This window comes from Contarinia nasturtii, unplaced genomic scaffold (genome assembly GCF_009176525.2).
Source record: "Contarinia nasturtii isolate CC-2019 unplaced genomic scaffold, AAFC_CNas_1.1 Cnas_scaffold_2546, whole genome shotgun sequence".
NCBI classification, from domain to species: domain Eukaryota; kingdom Metazoa; phylum Arthropoda; class Insecta; order Diptera; family Cecidomyiidae; genus Contarinia; species Contarinia nasturtii.
Window position 1 is genome coordinate 357,255 of NW_022199867.1, and position 16,038 is coordinate 373,292.

General features: G+C 33.2%; 4 protein-coding genes across 8 annotated transcripts in view; 2 read left to right on the top strand and 2 right to left on the bottom strand.

Moving 5' to 3' along the window:
• The window catches only part of LOC116348586 (protein lines-like), a 1,999-nt gene extending 1,879 nt beyond the window's left edge, over positions 1 to 120 (bottom strand). The window contains exon 1 of the mRNA XM_031779625.1: positions 107 to 120. Within this exon, the coding sequence (XP_031635485.1) occupies positions 107 to 120 (14 nt within the window). The remainder of the gene's footprint in view (positions 1 to 106) is intronic.
• Positions 121 to 429: 309 nt separating this feature from the next.
• LOC116348589 (DNA-binding protein SMUBP-2) lies at positions 430 to 1,775 on the top strand. Its single transcript, XM_031779632.1, has 3 exons — positions 430 to 709; positions 841 to 1,256; positions 1,326 to 1,775. Exons 1-3 carry the CDS (start codon positions 706 to 708, stop codon positions 1,491 to 1,493), a joined length of 588 nt encoding a protein of 195 aa, XP_031635492.1. The 5' UTR covers positions 430 to 705; the 3' UTR covers positions 1,494 to 1,775.
• A 57-nt stretch (positions 1,776 to 1,832) lies between these two features.
• LOC116348588 (26S proteasome non-ATPase regulatory subunit 2) lies at positions 1,833 to 5,593 on the bottom strand. 2 transcript variants are annotated; one of them, XM_031779630.1, is made up of 6 exons: positions 5,465 to 5,593; positions 5,148 to 5,268; positions 4,783 to 5,053; positions 3,569 to 4,684; positions 2,369 to 3,313; positions 1,833 to 2,298 (listed from the first exon to the last, which is right to left on the bottom strand). In XM_031779630.1, exons 2-6 carry the CDS (start codon positions 5,247 to 5,249, stop codon positions 1,997 to 1,999), a joined length of 2,736 nt encoding a protein of 911 aa, XP_031635490.1. In that variant the 5' UTR covers positions 5,250 to 5,268; positions 5,465 to 5,593; the 3' UTR covers positions 1,833 to 1,996. The 2 variants fall into 2 exon arrangements, with proteins under 2 accessions (XP_031635490.1, XP_031635491.1); XM_031779631.1 differs by having other exon boundaries at positions 5,148 to 5,271.
• Positions 5,594 to 6,034: 441 nt separating this feature from the next.
• Positions 6,035 to 15,516, top strand: LOC116348587 (uncharacterized protein CG10915). Of its 4 annotated transcripts, none has more exons than XR_004201831.1 (12): positions 6,035 to 6,224; positions 8,250 to 8,485; positions 8,574 to 8,675; positions 8,854 to 9,298; positions 9,363 to 9,633; positions 9,785 to 9,966; positions 10,042 to 10,140; positions 10,798 to 10,803; positions 10,872 to 10,996; positions 11,060 to 11,191; positions 14,178 to 14,748; positions 14,842 to 15,516. XR_004201831.1 is itself a non-coding variant. In XM_031779628.1 (12 exons), exons 3-12 carry the CDS (start codon positions 8,330 to 8,332, stop codon positions 14,391 to 14,393), a joined length of 1,734 nt encoding a protein of 577 aa, XP_031635488.1. In that variant the 5' UTR covers positions 7,740 to 7,913; positions 7,994 to 8,112; positions 8,250 to 8,329; the 3' UTR covers positions 14,394 to 15,516. The 4 variants fall into 4 exon arrangements, 3 of the variants coding, with proteins under 3 accessions (XP_031635489.1, XP_031635487.1, XP_031635488.1); XM_031779628.1 differs by lacking the exon at positions 6,035 to 6,224 and adding exons at positions 7,740 to 7,913; positions 7,994 to 8,112 and having other exon boundaries at positions 14,178 to 15,516; XM_031779629.1 differs by having other exon boundaries at positions 8,223 to 8,485; positions 14,178 to 15,516.
• The last annotated feature ends 522 nt before the right edge of the window (positions 15,517 to 16,038 follow it).

A 16,038-nucleotide genomic window follows, 5' to 3' on the forward strand; every position in this document is an offset into this window, starting at 1 on the left:
AACAAATTTGATATAAAACAAACATTACACAAATGTTTTGAGCTTTACCAACTATACAATTACTAAAAAATGCACAATATACATACATACATACATACATACATACATGTATACATACATGCGTACATACATACGTACATACATATGATATGCACATGCATTCTACGATCTAAATAAGTTTGACAGCGAATGGTTTTCATTTGAGACGCTTCGCTCTGATTGGATTCAATATTCAATACTTTCACAAATGTGAAGTTGGTGCTGTTCTATCAGTGTAATACACTGTAATCAGTGTTGAATTTGACAATACATATCGATAAATTTATTAAACTTTCTGTGAAATTGTCTATTCATCATTTTGAGTTTTGCTTGATATCACAATTTTATGTGATTAATTTATACATTTACTCAATTAAAATGAAAATGATTCTTTAATAAATAAATTAATTCGGTATTACAGATGAAAATATGAATGTTGATGTAAATATACATTAGAATATTTTTCAAGCGACCTCTTGAATTAACATTTCTTGAAAATATAACAATAACAATACCTGTCATTCAGCAAGAAAGTAATTCTATTGCAATTCACCAATGAAAAGAACAGAATCTTAGAGTAGAGATCCCGAAAACACAATATAAATAATCAACATTGTTGTAATCAAATTTTTTCATTATTTTTAATCAGGATATAACATAGCAAAAATGGGTAAACATTAATATATTTTTTTCTTTTTAAGTGCCTTTCATTGAAATAAAAATCGAAACATTATCAATTGATTGCAATTTTTCATTTTATATAAAGTTTAATTCAATGTCTATATTGTGTATTCTTGATAGCCGAAGAACCAAAAAAGAAAAAACTCAACAAAACAACATTGAATACTACCGCGTCAAATGACACAAGTACCGAGAGTACTACCAAATTTGCTGTGATTACAAAGGATACTGACAAAAAAGTGTATAACAATACCAAACATGAAAGTTCGTCAGTTGCGGCGACAGCGATAACAAAAAATGCAAATCTAGCGGTTAGAATTTCGTCAAAACCCGCAAAAAAAGTTAACAAAACCAGTGAAATGCTTGAAACCATTTCTAACAATAAGGTGAATACAAACCTAGATGAGGTCTTAAAAACGGTTCGTCAACTGGATAATATTTGTGATTTTGGACGTTGTCGAACGAAAACATCGATAATTGGTCAGGATTGTACACTTTGTCAACAACGTTTTTGTTTGAAGCACCAACTTCCTGAAGTTTGTATCACAAATTGTGCACAAAATGTTTTTTTCTCTTTTAGTAATAACCTATTGCATTTATCTCAGGTTCATGGTTGTGGCGGCGCAATTAAAAAGGAGCAGCGAAATGAATTCCTAAAACCACGACCAACACTCCCGGCCGCTCTACGTCGTAACGAACAAAAAGATGCACACGCCCGACTTGAACAAAAGTTAAAAGAAATGTCACTCGCTCGTCAAAAGGTACGGAAATAATTGGTGTATGGAAGTAATTTGATCGTCTGTCAACTGCAATTATCTGCCGAAACTGATGAAAAACATACCAAAATCGACTTTTTTTATGTAATTTTAATAACATTTTAATGTTAATGGAACAATAATAATTTATTCCTAACAAATTCATAAAATTATAAAATGCTATAGATTATTCAGTATATTCTGGAATGAATCATTAATAAATAAATAACTAAAGAAAGCAAATAATGCCAGTCATAGAAAGTCATGCAAAACCGTGATTAAATCTTTGAATAAAAACAACCCCGATTTTTTTATTGATCATGGAATCCAAAATTTTTCGCAAAAAAATGAAGAAAATTACATTCTTTAATTAAATGTTTGTGTTTTATTTTTATTTTGTTTTTCTTGAGTGAACAACTTAAAGTTTATTTTATATGTCAAAAAAGAGAAAGACGATTATTTAATGCATGAAATAACATAATTAGAACAGTGATTCAATTCATTAGATGTTATCATGTTATTTATGCAGTGTAGTTTGGATTTTTGCGAAGGATAACGAATCCTTCCATAATTGGGGTTAACGAAATATATTCTTCAGTCGCAAGTTCGGCGCGTTCCCCCATTGCCAATAAAACGGGTGTAGTGTGAGTTTGAAATCCGGTGATTGTTTTTGGTTTACCGGCTTGACCAACAACATCGACAGCAATACCAACACGAACGGGCACAGTCAACGGATTCAAGTCCTCATCGAATGTGATCAACATTCGCGGTTGCATGGCTGTAGCCAAAGTGTACAACAAGTAATGCGAACGGCCCAATATTACTTTCAAAAAAAAATAAAAAGACACAAAACTCAGTAAAATAATAGATTCGAGAACAAATAGGAAACTTACTGTTTTTAACATCTAAAAATGAGACAAGTGTTGCCAGTAAACCGGCAACCGCAACGGGACACATTAACTGACGATCACTATGGTATGGACTGAGAGTTAGTGTTCCTTTACCAAGATGTGTAAGGCCTTGTGCAATACGCACCATAAATAAGTTATTTGGATCTTTTGCATGATATTGTGCCAATTGTCGCAACATTGATGCCAAACGTGCATTATTTGTACCAGCTCCAACTAAACCCATTGCAAAGATTGAATTATGGGCCACTTCGGCATCACTATCATGTGAGAACTTGCTCAATGTGTCGAGAATATTTAGTTTTGGATTTGAAACAGATAGCAAACCAAGAGCAAGCGGAACGGATCGACGAATGACCGGTTCACAATAGCGAAGTAGGTTTCCAAATGAACGGAATGCCATTTCAGCGCCAATTTCTTCACCCATTGCAATTAATGCAATGCCAATAACAGCGATCGCCTGTGTTGATGACAGATCTTTTTCACGATCTTCTTTTTCCTTTTGAGCAGCAGCTTCCTTATCTTTGTCCTTGTCCTTACTTCTTTCCTTCGAATCATCGGATTTTTCGCTACAACTTTCATAATGTTCGGAACAAATGTGAAGCAATTGTTGGACTTTAAGAACGTTTCCAGTGCCAGCATATGCACAGATTTCCACCATTGTTGTTGCCATTGATCGGAATGGCTCTGAAATGACCTCGAGGGCGGCAATAACAGCTTCAGCTGCTTCTTGGCGTGCCAAATACACTAAACCCAAACCAAGTGGTAAAAATCTGGCATAGGTGTCCTTCAGTTCAGCCACGCTTCGTTCCATAATAACTTGCAACAGCGTGTTTGTTACCTCAGCATTACAAGAACCAACTGCAATCATCCCAAGTGAAAGGGCAGTGATTCCCAACACTTCTGGAGTTGGAGCAACTTTCTTTTCACCTACAAAAGTAAAACAGAAAATTATATTCCACATATTTCTGAACATAGTAACAATATAAGTAACTGATCTGATTTATTTTCGACCAATATGGAAGACGCCACCTAGGCCATTCCATACTCAAACTAAGCTGATAACCAGTTCAATAACAATTTTGAGTATATTTCAGGTGGTGTCTTCTATATTGGTTGAATATTATAACATTGCATGCATAGCGTTGCCAAACTTTGCATAGTAATAGTATCAATTTCGTGTACCCGCAAGAACTGGTGTCAAGAGTTCAATAACAGCTGAACGATTTGATCCAGCGTAAGCCAACCCCAATCCTAAAATAGCACCGATACGCATTGTACTATTTGTATGATGAACATAGTCGGTGAGTAAGGCCAGTGCTGGATCGACCTCATTACGAACGCCACAGTTAACAATACCGCAAGCAAGCAAAGCACCCGATTTAATATGATCCTCGGCTGAATACAAATATTTATCGATTGGTGTCAAACCACCGTCAACATCCCATAGCAAAATTAAACCAAGTGATGCAGTTGCACTCATCATTCCATGCTCTTTATTCTTGTACAACCATTTATTACCATCTTCCATCAATAATTTATCCTGGCCAAAACCAGCATTGACAAATCCATTGACAAAGCTTGCCGCAAGGTTTTGTCGTGCTGAATCGACTTGTGATGAACCGAATGTGGTGCGTGAATTTTCTAAATGTGATTTGTAGACATCTTCTGGCGTTTTCGGTTCCATGATGTCCAATTCTCTGGCCAAATTCAAAAAGTGTGTATTTAGATGTGAATTGGACATAATTTCTACGAGCTCTTCATCATCAGTACTGCCATCGCCATTTTCTCGGATTTCCAAGCAAATTTGTTGGCGGCCCAACATATAAGCCAGCTGTTTTTGAATTGCCGAATCTTTACACTCGGTGAAAATTTGTCGAATTAGTGACATATCATTAAGCATTAATGCTAAACGCATGGCTTGTGTATGCTGATTAAATTTGCGTGACAAATTCAGTGCAGTACGCAATAGAGTCACATTTTCCGGATCTGCAACATAGGGAACACAACCCTGAAGATACAAACAAACGCGTTCATATGAGCTATCATCAACATAATCTTCCAACAAATCAAGACGTTCAATTTCGATGAGTGAATCACATGCTTCAGCTTCAGCATTATGGGCCATATTGTATGGAACGATTTGTTTGACCAAATCAATCAATCGATTTCGAAAATTGCCTGATGTTTCATTCCAATGCGTTGATATTTGACCAGATAAATGACGAACATACTCGTGACCCCAGTCACCTATGCGATCATTTTGATCACATAAGAATCGATACACTAAACATTCCTTTCCTAAGGGAAGATAGATTACATATAAGAATAGTAATGATAAAAGAAATGAAATTTAATAGAAAACGTATTTTTCGTGTGATTATTTTACTGTTCCTTACCTGTTCCCATGGTCATTGCCAGCACTGAGATAATATCGGCACACGTTTGACGTGTTACTGTATCTGGCATGTGTTTATAAACTTCTTTCATAGTTTCATAATGTGGTCGCATGAATTTTAATGGTTTTGGCACCGATGTCATTGAGGTTGTCGATGCTCGTATTAAGCTTCGCATCGTTTCTAATGCTGGCAAATACAATTCAGATTTAGTCTCTTGCAATCGCTCCACTAACATTTTTAACTCCTCCTGCAACTGCTTATCTTCATCCGACTAAAATATACGTTTTTTGTTTCAGTTTTTTGTACGATTTCGTTTTGAAAACTGTATAAAAATAATAAACAATCATTGATTAAAAACTATTTACCAAATCCGCTTTTTCATCTTCTTTGTTGATATCGTTTGCCGCTTTTTCAGCTGCGACTGAATCTTCCACTTTATCCTTACTATTTTCGCTGTTTGCCGACATATTTAAGTCTTACACTTACCTCCAATTTTTTTTAAATTCAAAATGTAAAAAGGGAATTGGAAAAAATGTAAGAATGCTACTATTATTATATCCTAATAAGATTTTTATTTAATTCTTTAAAAAATATTTATATCAATCATAAATCCCAATTCAATTTGATCTTGAACAGAATATTAAATTAACAAATTAAAATCAAAAAACTATAATCGACTTACCGAAAAAAGCAAATTGAAAAAATATGACCAGTTATAAATTGATGGTTTAATTTTTTAAGAAAATACCCAAAATTTAATGTACTTTTGAAGAAAAAACACTTCTGATGAATTGCTGGAACAATATACACTGAAACAATTTAAAGGTTATGGTGATGATGCATATTTTGTATTTGTATAAATGGTCTATAGTCGCAAACGTACAAATATCTTCTTGTTGACAGTGGCAACCGAGACAATTTCCAAGCGGTGCACTCTGACTTGACACTGGCAATACTTTGTTTACACGGTACATAAATAAAATGGATTTTTCTGGTTTGAGATATTTTATATAAAAATGTGTTTTGTATGAAAAAAAATTCAAATTTGATTTTCAATTTTTTCAAGCTATTTATTTAAATGAATAAAAACCGAATTTTAAACCCGAATAAGAAGACCATTAGAACGAGATTGAGAGACATCTTGATGCCAATCTAACAACTAAGCTATGAAAATTGTCAAATAGTTTTATATTTAGACATCACACTCTCTTTTTGTCTGTGACCAACTTTTTTTTACTGTGCCACACAGAAAATCCCATCCGTCACACACGCAGAAGATAATTTTTAAGCAGTACTTTCGTTTAACTTGAAAGAGAGTCGTGTTTTTTTTTTTGCAGACTTCTACTGCCAATATTATTTTATTCAAAAGTTGATGTGAATTTCCATTATAATTATTTGCTATCGTTGGAAAGTGAGTCGCGGAATTTTTACGGGTTCTAATGGTAAGGGTGTTAAAATGTTTTCGTGTATTGTTGTTTTTTCTCCTGCTTCTTCTGGTATTAGAAAAAACATTCAGAAGCAATAAATTATAATTAAATATTTATGCATTCTGTTCAAATAAGTTAAATTTATGAAAACAATTATATTGTGTAGTGAGTTGTTTCATTGTGGTTTCGGGAGAAGTAAAAAGATAACTAGTAATTCTTTGGTGTATCCTTACATTTAAATATATATGTCGAATGCGTTTGTTTTCGACATCATATTGTCTCAGATCTGGCTGGGTTCAAAAGTTAATTTAAGCTTCTCTGGAGTTTATTATATTTATTTTATAGTGTTTTTCAAGCAACCAAATACATTCTATTTTATTCGAACAGTTCATAAATTCATTTTGAACCAAACTAGAAAAAACTCCTAGTTAAATAATAGCCCAGAAAAGTGAAAAGAAGCCTAGTTCAAATGAAATACAGTGCAACTTAAATAAAGGTAGATGGAAAATTATATGTTTTGAAACGTTTAATAAGCCGCAATAAGTTACATTATTTCATTGAGAATATAACAAAAGTACAGAATTCGTATTAAACTAACTCGTGTGTCATAAATAAGGTACAACAACATGCCTGAATATTCGAAAGCAAGCTACTATGATATCAAACATGAAATCGATTTGCATTGATCAATAAATTTACATTATCGAGATCCTACATCAAACTAGCAGAAGAGTGTTTGTCGAAAAATAATCGAATTTTTGTGTATCCCAAGTGTATCGAAATTAACGGACATTCAATGATGATACATTTTTATTTTAGATTTTCATAATTATTTTTCACTAAATATAGTAAAAATCCAAGTAAAAAAGTTCTTTAATTGGACGTGTGCAAAAGGTTCATAGTGTGATTTGTTATTGTCAGGGTCAAATATATTTCTAAAAATGTATCTCTTCGTATTTTGTTACGATTTTTCAATAAATCTTACTCTTTGGTAAAATGTTCTGTGTTAAAAAAAACTTGTGGGTTAACTTCAAAAGTAAAACGTACTCAGATTCATTGAACTTTTCGTTTCATAAGATGTGTAAATTTCTTTGGGATAAATGATATGTAAATTTCTTTGGGAACATATAAAACTGTACAACTTTCTGCACACAAACACAATGACAGATAAGTTTGCTCCTACCCACCGGAGCAGCACTGATTTTCGCGCTTACTCTTTGGAACATAACAATATAGTATATATCTCTAGCTGTCACCGATAACAGCGAACGCCAAGAAAATACTGTGCGGAATATCCTCATGGAAAAACTTTGTGTAGTTGTCTCATTCTCACCTCATATAACATCGTCATATATATTGACTATTACGAAAGAGAGCATATACACTAACACACATACACGATTTGTCCCAAACAATCGAACACTGTTATTTTATTGATTTCAAAGCGGAATTTCTCTGCACATGAATTAGTCAAGTGCCAACTATCATATGTGCTTCCCTGCACCATGCCAATATTCTCTCATATCGTTTCTTCAATTCTATTTTCTTGTTTGTGACATTTTCTTGCATTGTAACATTGGTGGGGTGGAAGTGCAATTATTTTGACTTTGATCCATTTTAAACTATTTCCATCTAATGTTATTATTCAAATATATGTGCCGTATCAAAATATTCGAAGTCGAAAACATGAAAAGCTCAAACAAGGTAAAGTTGTGCTGTAAAAAAGAGGAAATTTTTACCATACATAAGACGGAATAATTTCGTGACTTCATTCTATTTAATAGTTTACTTGTTGAGGTAGATCGGCGATATAGAAAAACCTGTGTCCTGTCTGACAAAACTTGGGAGAAGTCTTATATTCATTCTCGGACAATCAGATATTTATATATATATTTCTAAATCAGTAAATAATTACATCGAAAATACACACTTTTATGGTTACACAATATTTTATGAATATTTTGAACAAAGCCCCAAACTCTTTTTTTTATTGGCTATTTTTCTTTTTTACAGTAATTAATCAAATAAATTAATGTCTAGGTAAAACATAAGATGACAACAAGCTAATCAATTTGATTAAAACGACGATGAATCCATGTTGAGTGACATGATCAGTAAAAATGGATAAAAAACCGTATGTTTTGCAATCCCAGCCAATCGGCGAGCTATTTGGAGTCGCATCTGGCATTGATTGTGATGATGATGCTGCTGAACTGTCACAAAATATTAATCAAATAGATTTTCAAACTATGAAAGCAGTTAATGACACAACAAAAGTGCGTAATATTTTTTTTGAATTCTTCAATTGTTTTTTTATTTACAGCACTGGCTTTAGCTTTGTTTTATTAATTTTTAATACATCAGAAAAATTCCAAGATGCAGCCAAGCCAATCTGAACTATTGAAAATGCTAAGCTACATGGAGGGAGAATTGCAGGCTCGAGATATTGTAATTGCCGCGCTCAAGGTATGTTTCTCGATTGTAATTTTTTTTTGTAAAAGTTAGAGATACTTAGAGATAAGTTTTTGGTGACTAAACTATAAATCTAAAGAAGTATCTCTGGTACAAGGTTTGTAAATCTAAAAAAAATGCAATTGTGTATGATAAACTCTAACATTTATTTATCGTTGATTCATTTTTTCAGTCGGAAAAATTGAAAAACTTCATTAACATTACCCGGCATAAGCAAGTGAACCTAAATGATCCAAAAGCGGCATTATTTCGAGATGGATTGGCGTTGAACGGAAACTATGTGAGTCAACAATCATCAACAGCAGCTATACAATCGGAAAATGAAATTCGACAGTTTGCCAGCCATCAGCTTGAAATACTCGAAGAAGCGATTCACCAACAGCGAAATATTCATTGTAAACTAATGTCGATGATGAGAGACACCGAACAGAGACAGTCAGGTCTAATGCGTGAACTTGAAGAAGAGAAACGTAAACATGAACACGATACAGCACAAGGTGATGATATAACATATGGCTTGGAAATTGAACGCACAAGATTGCGTCAAGAGCTCGACAGTGAAAAGACAGCTAGACGAAAGGCCGAAAAAGATTTGAAAAAGCTACAAGAGACATTAGGTGAATGAATTATTATAAAATCTTCTAGAAATGTTTTAATAATTTTTTCATTTAAAACAATTAGAACAAGAGCGCAGTCGACAAAAGCAAATTGTGCTATTATTGCTGGCCGAACGTAAAAAAATCATTACAAAATATATTGAGGAGCGTAAACGATCGGAAGATTTAGCTCAAATATTATCCGAAGAAAAGGCACGCGTTGACACAATTGCAGAAGGATTAGAAGAGGAGAGCAAAAAATCATTACGTATGGAAGCCGAATTGGAGAAACAAATGCAAGCCTACAATGCTGAAAAGAAATTGCTTGATTCAACGTTGGCAAAAGAGGAGAAGCGGTATGATCTTCCATTTATTTTCCAACATACAATTTCTTATTTTAAATTTGTTTTTTAAAAAACGACAAAACTTCTTTATCCGCAAAGTCCATCAAATATCAAAGATTTTGACAATTTCTTATTTATTTTTCTTTCGATATTGGCATCTTAGACGGAAAGAGCAGGAATGTGAAATAGCACAACTGAAAGCTGAAAATGATATGATCCGTAAGCAAGCAATGCCACATCGGTTGGGCCCAAAAAATATACCTTTGCCTCAAGTTCCAGCCAAAATTGGTAGTCTTAGAAATAGCAGTCTATCATCACAGGAAGGCTCATTCGATGAAAGCATAGGTGAGTTTAATTTCACTCAAATTTTCTTGTACAATGTGCACATATTAATGTGAACAAATAATAATAACATAATAGCTGCTGCAGCCAATACAAGCACTTCAGCTAGTCCGATGATAAGCAGTGTAACCAAAGTAGTTCAACCAACAGCAACCGTATCGAGTGTACCCGTATCAGGTCGGTATAAATAAAAAACCTTCTAAATAACAGACCATTTTTTGGTTTCACTTGCTGAGCAAACCGGAGCAAGCAGAACGTTCAAAAAATGATTACCATTGCGAACCATAGTCTGCGACGCGCTGTACATTATGCATAGTAGCAACGTTGTGCACTTTTACATTCGAAGCATTGCTACACACGTATACATCTCAGCCGTTCTACATACAACGTTTACACGGTGTATTACAACGCGGTCACCTTGCGGCAGAGCTACGCGTCAGTCGTATGTATTATTTATGTATACTATGCGAGACTCGACCCGCTCACACTTGTATGCGGCAGAGCTATGGTCATCGCTATATACATAAAGAATATATACGACCGACGCGTAGCTCTGCCGCAAGGTGACCGCATTGTAATACACCGTGTAAACGTTGTATGTAAAACGGCTGAGATAGCGTGAATATATGTTCGCCATACAAACCATTTTCGGAACGTTCCGCTTGCTCAGTTTTGTTCAAAACTGAAACCAATTGGAGAAAACGTTTTGAAATCGATCTGTATAAGAAACGTCAAATCGTTTTTGATCGCTGTCAAATAATTGTTCCAAAAATTCTGGAAAAAAAATACACGAAAATTCTATAAAAAAATTTATTTTCTTTTTCTTTCTTTCAGGTCCAAGTATGAACATTTGAATATATTACAATTTTTAAAATTATATTACCAATGATTTAATTTCAATACTACAGCTACAGGTATTGCCAGATCAATACCTGCAGGACAAAGTCTTCGACAACAGCCTCAATACCCAACGACAATAAACTCTTCTAATACATCCAACGATGCTGGATATTCCCATCTATACAGCAACAAAGTGAATTTAATATTTAATAATTAATTCCGTTCGTCAATTTATTCATTTGTACATTCTTTTTAGACCGCGCAAGTAGTCGAACATCAAACTCCTCCTGCTGCAAATTTACCAATGGCTACAGTGCAAAGCGGCAATACCGTCGCAGCAATTGCAGCATCCATAAATACCCAAATTTCCTCAACATCAACGTCGTTTGTGAGTATGGAAAAATCAAAGCACATAGATAGAAAAAGAAATCGGTAAATATAATGGTGATTGAAAAATACGTGAAAAATGAATGAGAACAATTTTTTTGCTGAAATTCGATTATTTTTGACAAGAAATATCCTTCATTAGACACCTGTCAAAATTTGTTCATTAGTTTACAAGTTACAAGACTTGAAAAGACCGACCTCGAGTCATTTTTTCTTGAAATGCGAAAAAATGGAATATAAATATCAATTTTTGTATGAAAAATCCGTCAACAAATCCAAAAAACTTGGTGGTATTGTTTGGACTTTCTTCTATAGAGATAGAAAAAAGTTCTTTTATGAATGGTAAATTGACTAATTTGGGGCAAAAATGGCTGATGTTAACTATAAGTGACTATATGCGTCTTCATGTAACTTGAGTTGAGAAATGTCGGTGGGCGCTGGTATCGAAGATTTTATGTTGAAGATTCAACGAATACGACATCTATTAAAATACATAAAGATTTTTGTTACTAAAGAACACACTGACTCTGATTTTGTGTGTCCGTTTGTATTGCAAATTCTGCACTCAGTCGTCAACCGTAGCTGCTTGTGCAAAATTTACAACACAAACGCATACACAGAATCGGTGTCAGTACTAATACGTTTGCAATACAGCTATATAGTTCGCTAGAGCTGTGTCAAGACAGCAGTAGCAACGAAAATCTTTATTGTCTTTAATAGGTGGCGTATTGTTGAATTTTCAACAAATATTCCCATACAAAAAGTGCTTCACCAGCGCCCACCGAGAAATGTCGTTTGTGATCATAGTTAACTACGGTTAACTAAAAGTATATGAAATTGACTTTTGTCAACTATGTTGACTATAATCACTTTTAGTTAACTCTGAAACATAACCATGTAAACAAATATATATATATATTTATATTTTTTGAAGAAATGGTAAAAAGAATCCAAGACATTGCTTTAAGAGTTTGCAATATCCGAGTCAATAATTTACAATAGACCACAAGAATGATGGTGAAATAGTTATTTAACAAAAAGCCATAAAATCGAATATTGAGTTTGAGCTCGTATTTCTTGAGACTGTTTTTCAAAATATTGTTTTATCATATAAAACGAGTTGGGAGTCCAACTTGGGACGATACCAAAATATTATTTTATGTGACTTTTAAACTTTTTGGATAAAAAAATACTGCCTTGAGCAAAAAAAATATGTTTCAAAATTTTCACAAAAAGGTGTCTGTCGAAACCATACAAACAACAACAATATTGGATGACGTTGATAACGAATCGCTTTGTTATTTCTGGTTTGGCTTGGTGAGGCCTCGAAGTGGAAGAATAGTTTAATATAATTGTTTCCCTTTCGAGTAAAGCGGTAAAATACAGTTGGGACTAATAAAATCAGACTAGTAAGATAGTTATTACTTATTACTAATAACTTCTAATAACTGGTAATAAGATATCATCTTATTAGTGTAATAAGAGTAGTAATAAGTATAGTTATTAGAATATTACTACTCAGAAGACTAATAAGATGCATGTATCTTATTAGTATAGTTATTAGTATAGTTTCTCATCAGTATATTTCGATTGGTGTTACTAGAATCAAATTTATTGCTGAAAAAGAAACTCTCGGAGACTCGGTATATACAATGCACAAAAAAAGTGAAAAAATATATTTTTTGTGTTTTCGACTGTATTTCTGCTGCTACATGGCAGGCTTATATGAAACTCTCGGAGACTCGGTATATTGCACAAAATAAAGTGAAAAATATTTTTATTGTGTTTTCGACTATATTTCTGCTGCTACATGGCAACTGTACGGTAAAATATGGATTCAATGTATATTTTGAGGTTGATCTCCTTCAACAGCTGCAACTTTTAGAGATTAGAAAGTCGCTGAACTCCGTGCATCGATTATGTTGAAGAATGAAATCGAAACTTAGCAAAAATGTGATCTCATTCATTTTCCAGGTATTTTTCGATCACCCTTGTATTTACTGACTGCGCTAAATTACATGAGCTATAATGTATTGATTTTCAGTAGAAAATGTTTCAAACATTTGTCTTGTATTTCACCATACGCTATAAACGTCAAATTGGTATAAAAAGAAAATACTTGTACATGTTTGCTCTGGCAAGTATTGCGTTAAAATTTAAAATTTCGCTTAATTTTGAAAAACCAATCCAACAATAAAACGTAGAAGAAGATTTAAAAAAAAATCGGTGATTAAAATTTGACAGAGCATAGAACCAAAAAATGTGTGTTTCATTGACAATTTTCATTTCAAAAGATGAACCTTAGATCGTGATTTGACGTTTGAAAGTTCGTTAACTGTGATAAAATACAAGAGAATTACTGAAAATAAACCCAAAATTATCTCATGTTACCCAATCAATCAACCCAATTTAACGCAATCAGTAAATATTCACCGATTTTTTCTCTTTGCACAAGTAACGATATTTGAATTGTACTAATATAATGTCACATTTTTGTCGATGCTAATATGATATACTTTTATGAAAGTTGGCTTCAGAGCTGGGCACGAACATCAATGTCCGACTGTGATCGGTCGTTCGTGTGCGTTTTTTTCTTTTTTTGTGATCGGTCGTTTGTTCGTTGAAGCTATTAATGGTCGGTCGGTCGTTCGAAAATATTTAAATGTTCGCTGCGTTCGTTCGTTTGTATGATCGAACACCGAACACATCCGCACGTTCGGTTGTTCGGAGGAAAAAAAAAACAATATATTTGAAATTCAATAAATTCAAACGTTTTAAAATTCACTTCCAAATCTTGAGCAAATATATTTTTTTTCTCCGAACAACCGATCGTGCGGACGTGTTCGGTATTCCATCGCACAAACGAACGACCGACCGACCACAAAAAAGTATTATTTCCACTTACGAACGAAAAACCGACTGTTCGTGCCCAGCGACTGTACTAGTTGGCTTGTGTGCTAAATTGATTTTTTTATTATTACACATAGAACAATAATCTTCAAGCAAATGTAAATCCTGTAAATAATAATAATGCACGTGGAATACCACCACCAATACCAAAAAATAAACCAGTTATACCACCCAAATCATCAGCTACACGCGAATCATCAGCAACTCGTACCGCCAGCATAATTCCCGCAAAACCATCAAACGTATCGACAACAACAACAGCAACAACAACACATCATTTGGCATCTTCATAAATTAATTAATAAAATATCAGATTCAGGCCATACTTCCTCTCCATATTCATGTGGAAATTTTTTTTGGAAGATTTATTTTTTTAAATACCACACTCCAGTTCTAACATTTACATTTGAGTTTTTTGACAGTCCTGAAAAAGTCCGTTTTATTGTGAACTTATGCATGTATTCATTAGGATGAGATAACTGAGGTCCGTTTCATTGAGATGAATCTAGTTTACACTTAAGGACGAATACAAATATTCATCACAACAGTGATTCAAAACTCTTCCATTCATTGTATATGTTCTTTACTGATGTGATCAACTTCAATAGGTGAACATAATTCTTCTTAATGACGAAATTGTTTTAAAAAGTGAGTAAAAATATTAATTCAATGCAATTTAGGTTACAAACACATATATATATAATTCAGCAACGAATTGATCGTATTTATCATTAATTGTAGGTCAAATTACAATATAGCAAATGTATAGTGTAAAAAAATGTACACAAAAAAAATTTAAAGGCTGTGTTCAATTACATGAGTTTATATTGTGTTGAATTTTAGTAATTGTCTACTACCAACGAACGAGTTCATCGAACTCTATTAACTTCTAACGACAATTTTTACGAATACCATTTATAACTTGTTTCAGAAATCATTTGAATATTGAGTTTTAAAGTGTTTTTTCTGTTTTGTGCATTTTTATTTTTAAAATAATATTTTTCAAAATATATATTTTTATTTAAATTATAAAGATATACTTCTTTTTATAATATAAACATGTGCCACAATATATATTCGAACAGTCTCAATCTCATATATATATAATTAAAGCAGTTGAGAAATTAACTCTTTTAACGCCATTACTCCATGACTTGTCATATTTTTATAAATAAACAATAAAAAATATATATGCAAGTTACAAATAGTATTCGTATCTGATATTCACAACAATATTATCTCATGTAATTTAACCCATTCTCTTATTTACCGACTTTTGTGTACGTGTACATGAAAACTCGCACATCTGTGTGAAAATGCAATTATCATTTCAAGTAAAAACAAGGGGATGTTCACAAATTACTGCGCTACTTTCTTTCAATGTTTGAAATAAATACATGGAATCAATAAAACTCATATGAAATCATGAGAAATGCATTGAAACTATGTTTTTCAATTGGCGAGTTTCGTTTTGTGTGTTTGACAAATCTGTCTACTTGAAATATATTGATTCAACGCAATATTTATTTTTTCACGCACTATCGCTAGAAATATTGAGGTCAAACCTAATAATTGACTTTTTATTATCGTGTAACATTCTTTTCATGATGTGTTTAAAGCAATTAAACTCAATGATTCCGAGCTCAATAGCGTTAAACATTGATTAGTTTTTTTTTGAATAACATGTAGGGGTAATAGGCAGAGTGATACACATGGCACAATGATACACCTCAAAAACTTTTAAAACCGCAACACAAAATGACAGACACACTTGGCAAATACACATTCAATACGTAAGTCCAATGGCGGTCGTTGTACAGTCCCCAACACTTCTGGATGTACGATAGACAATTGGTTGGCAACATTGCTTCTATTCCAATGTAGTCATCCTACTCACTCTACAATGCTATTAAGAAGCATGTGATGATAAACAAATAA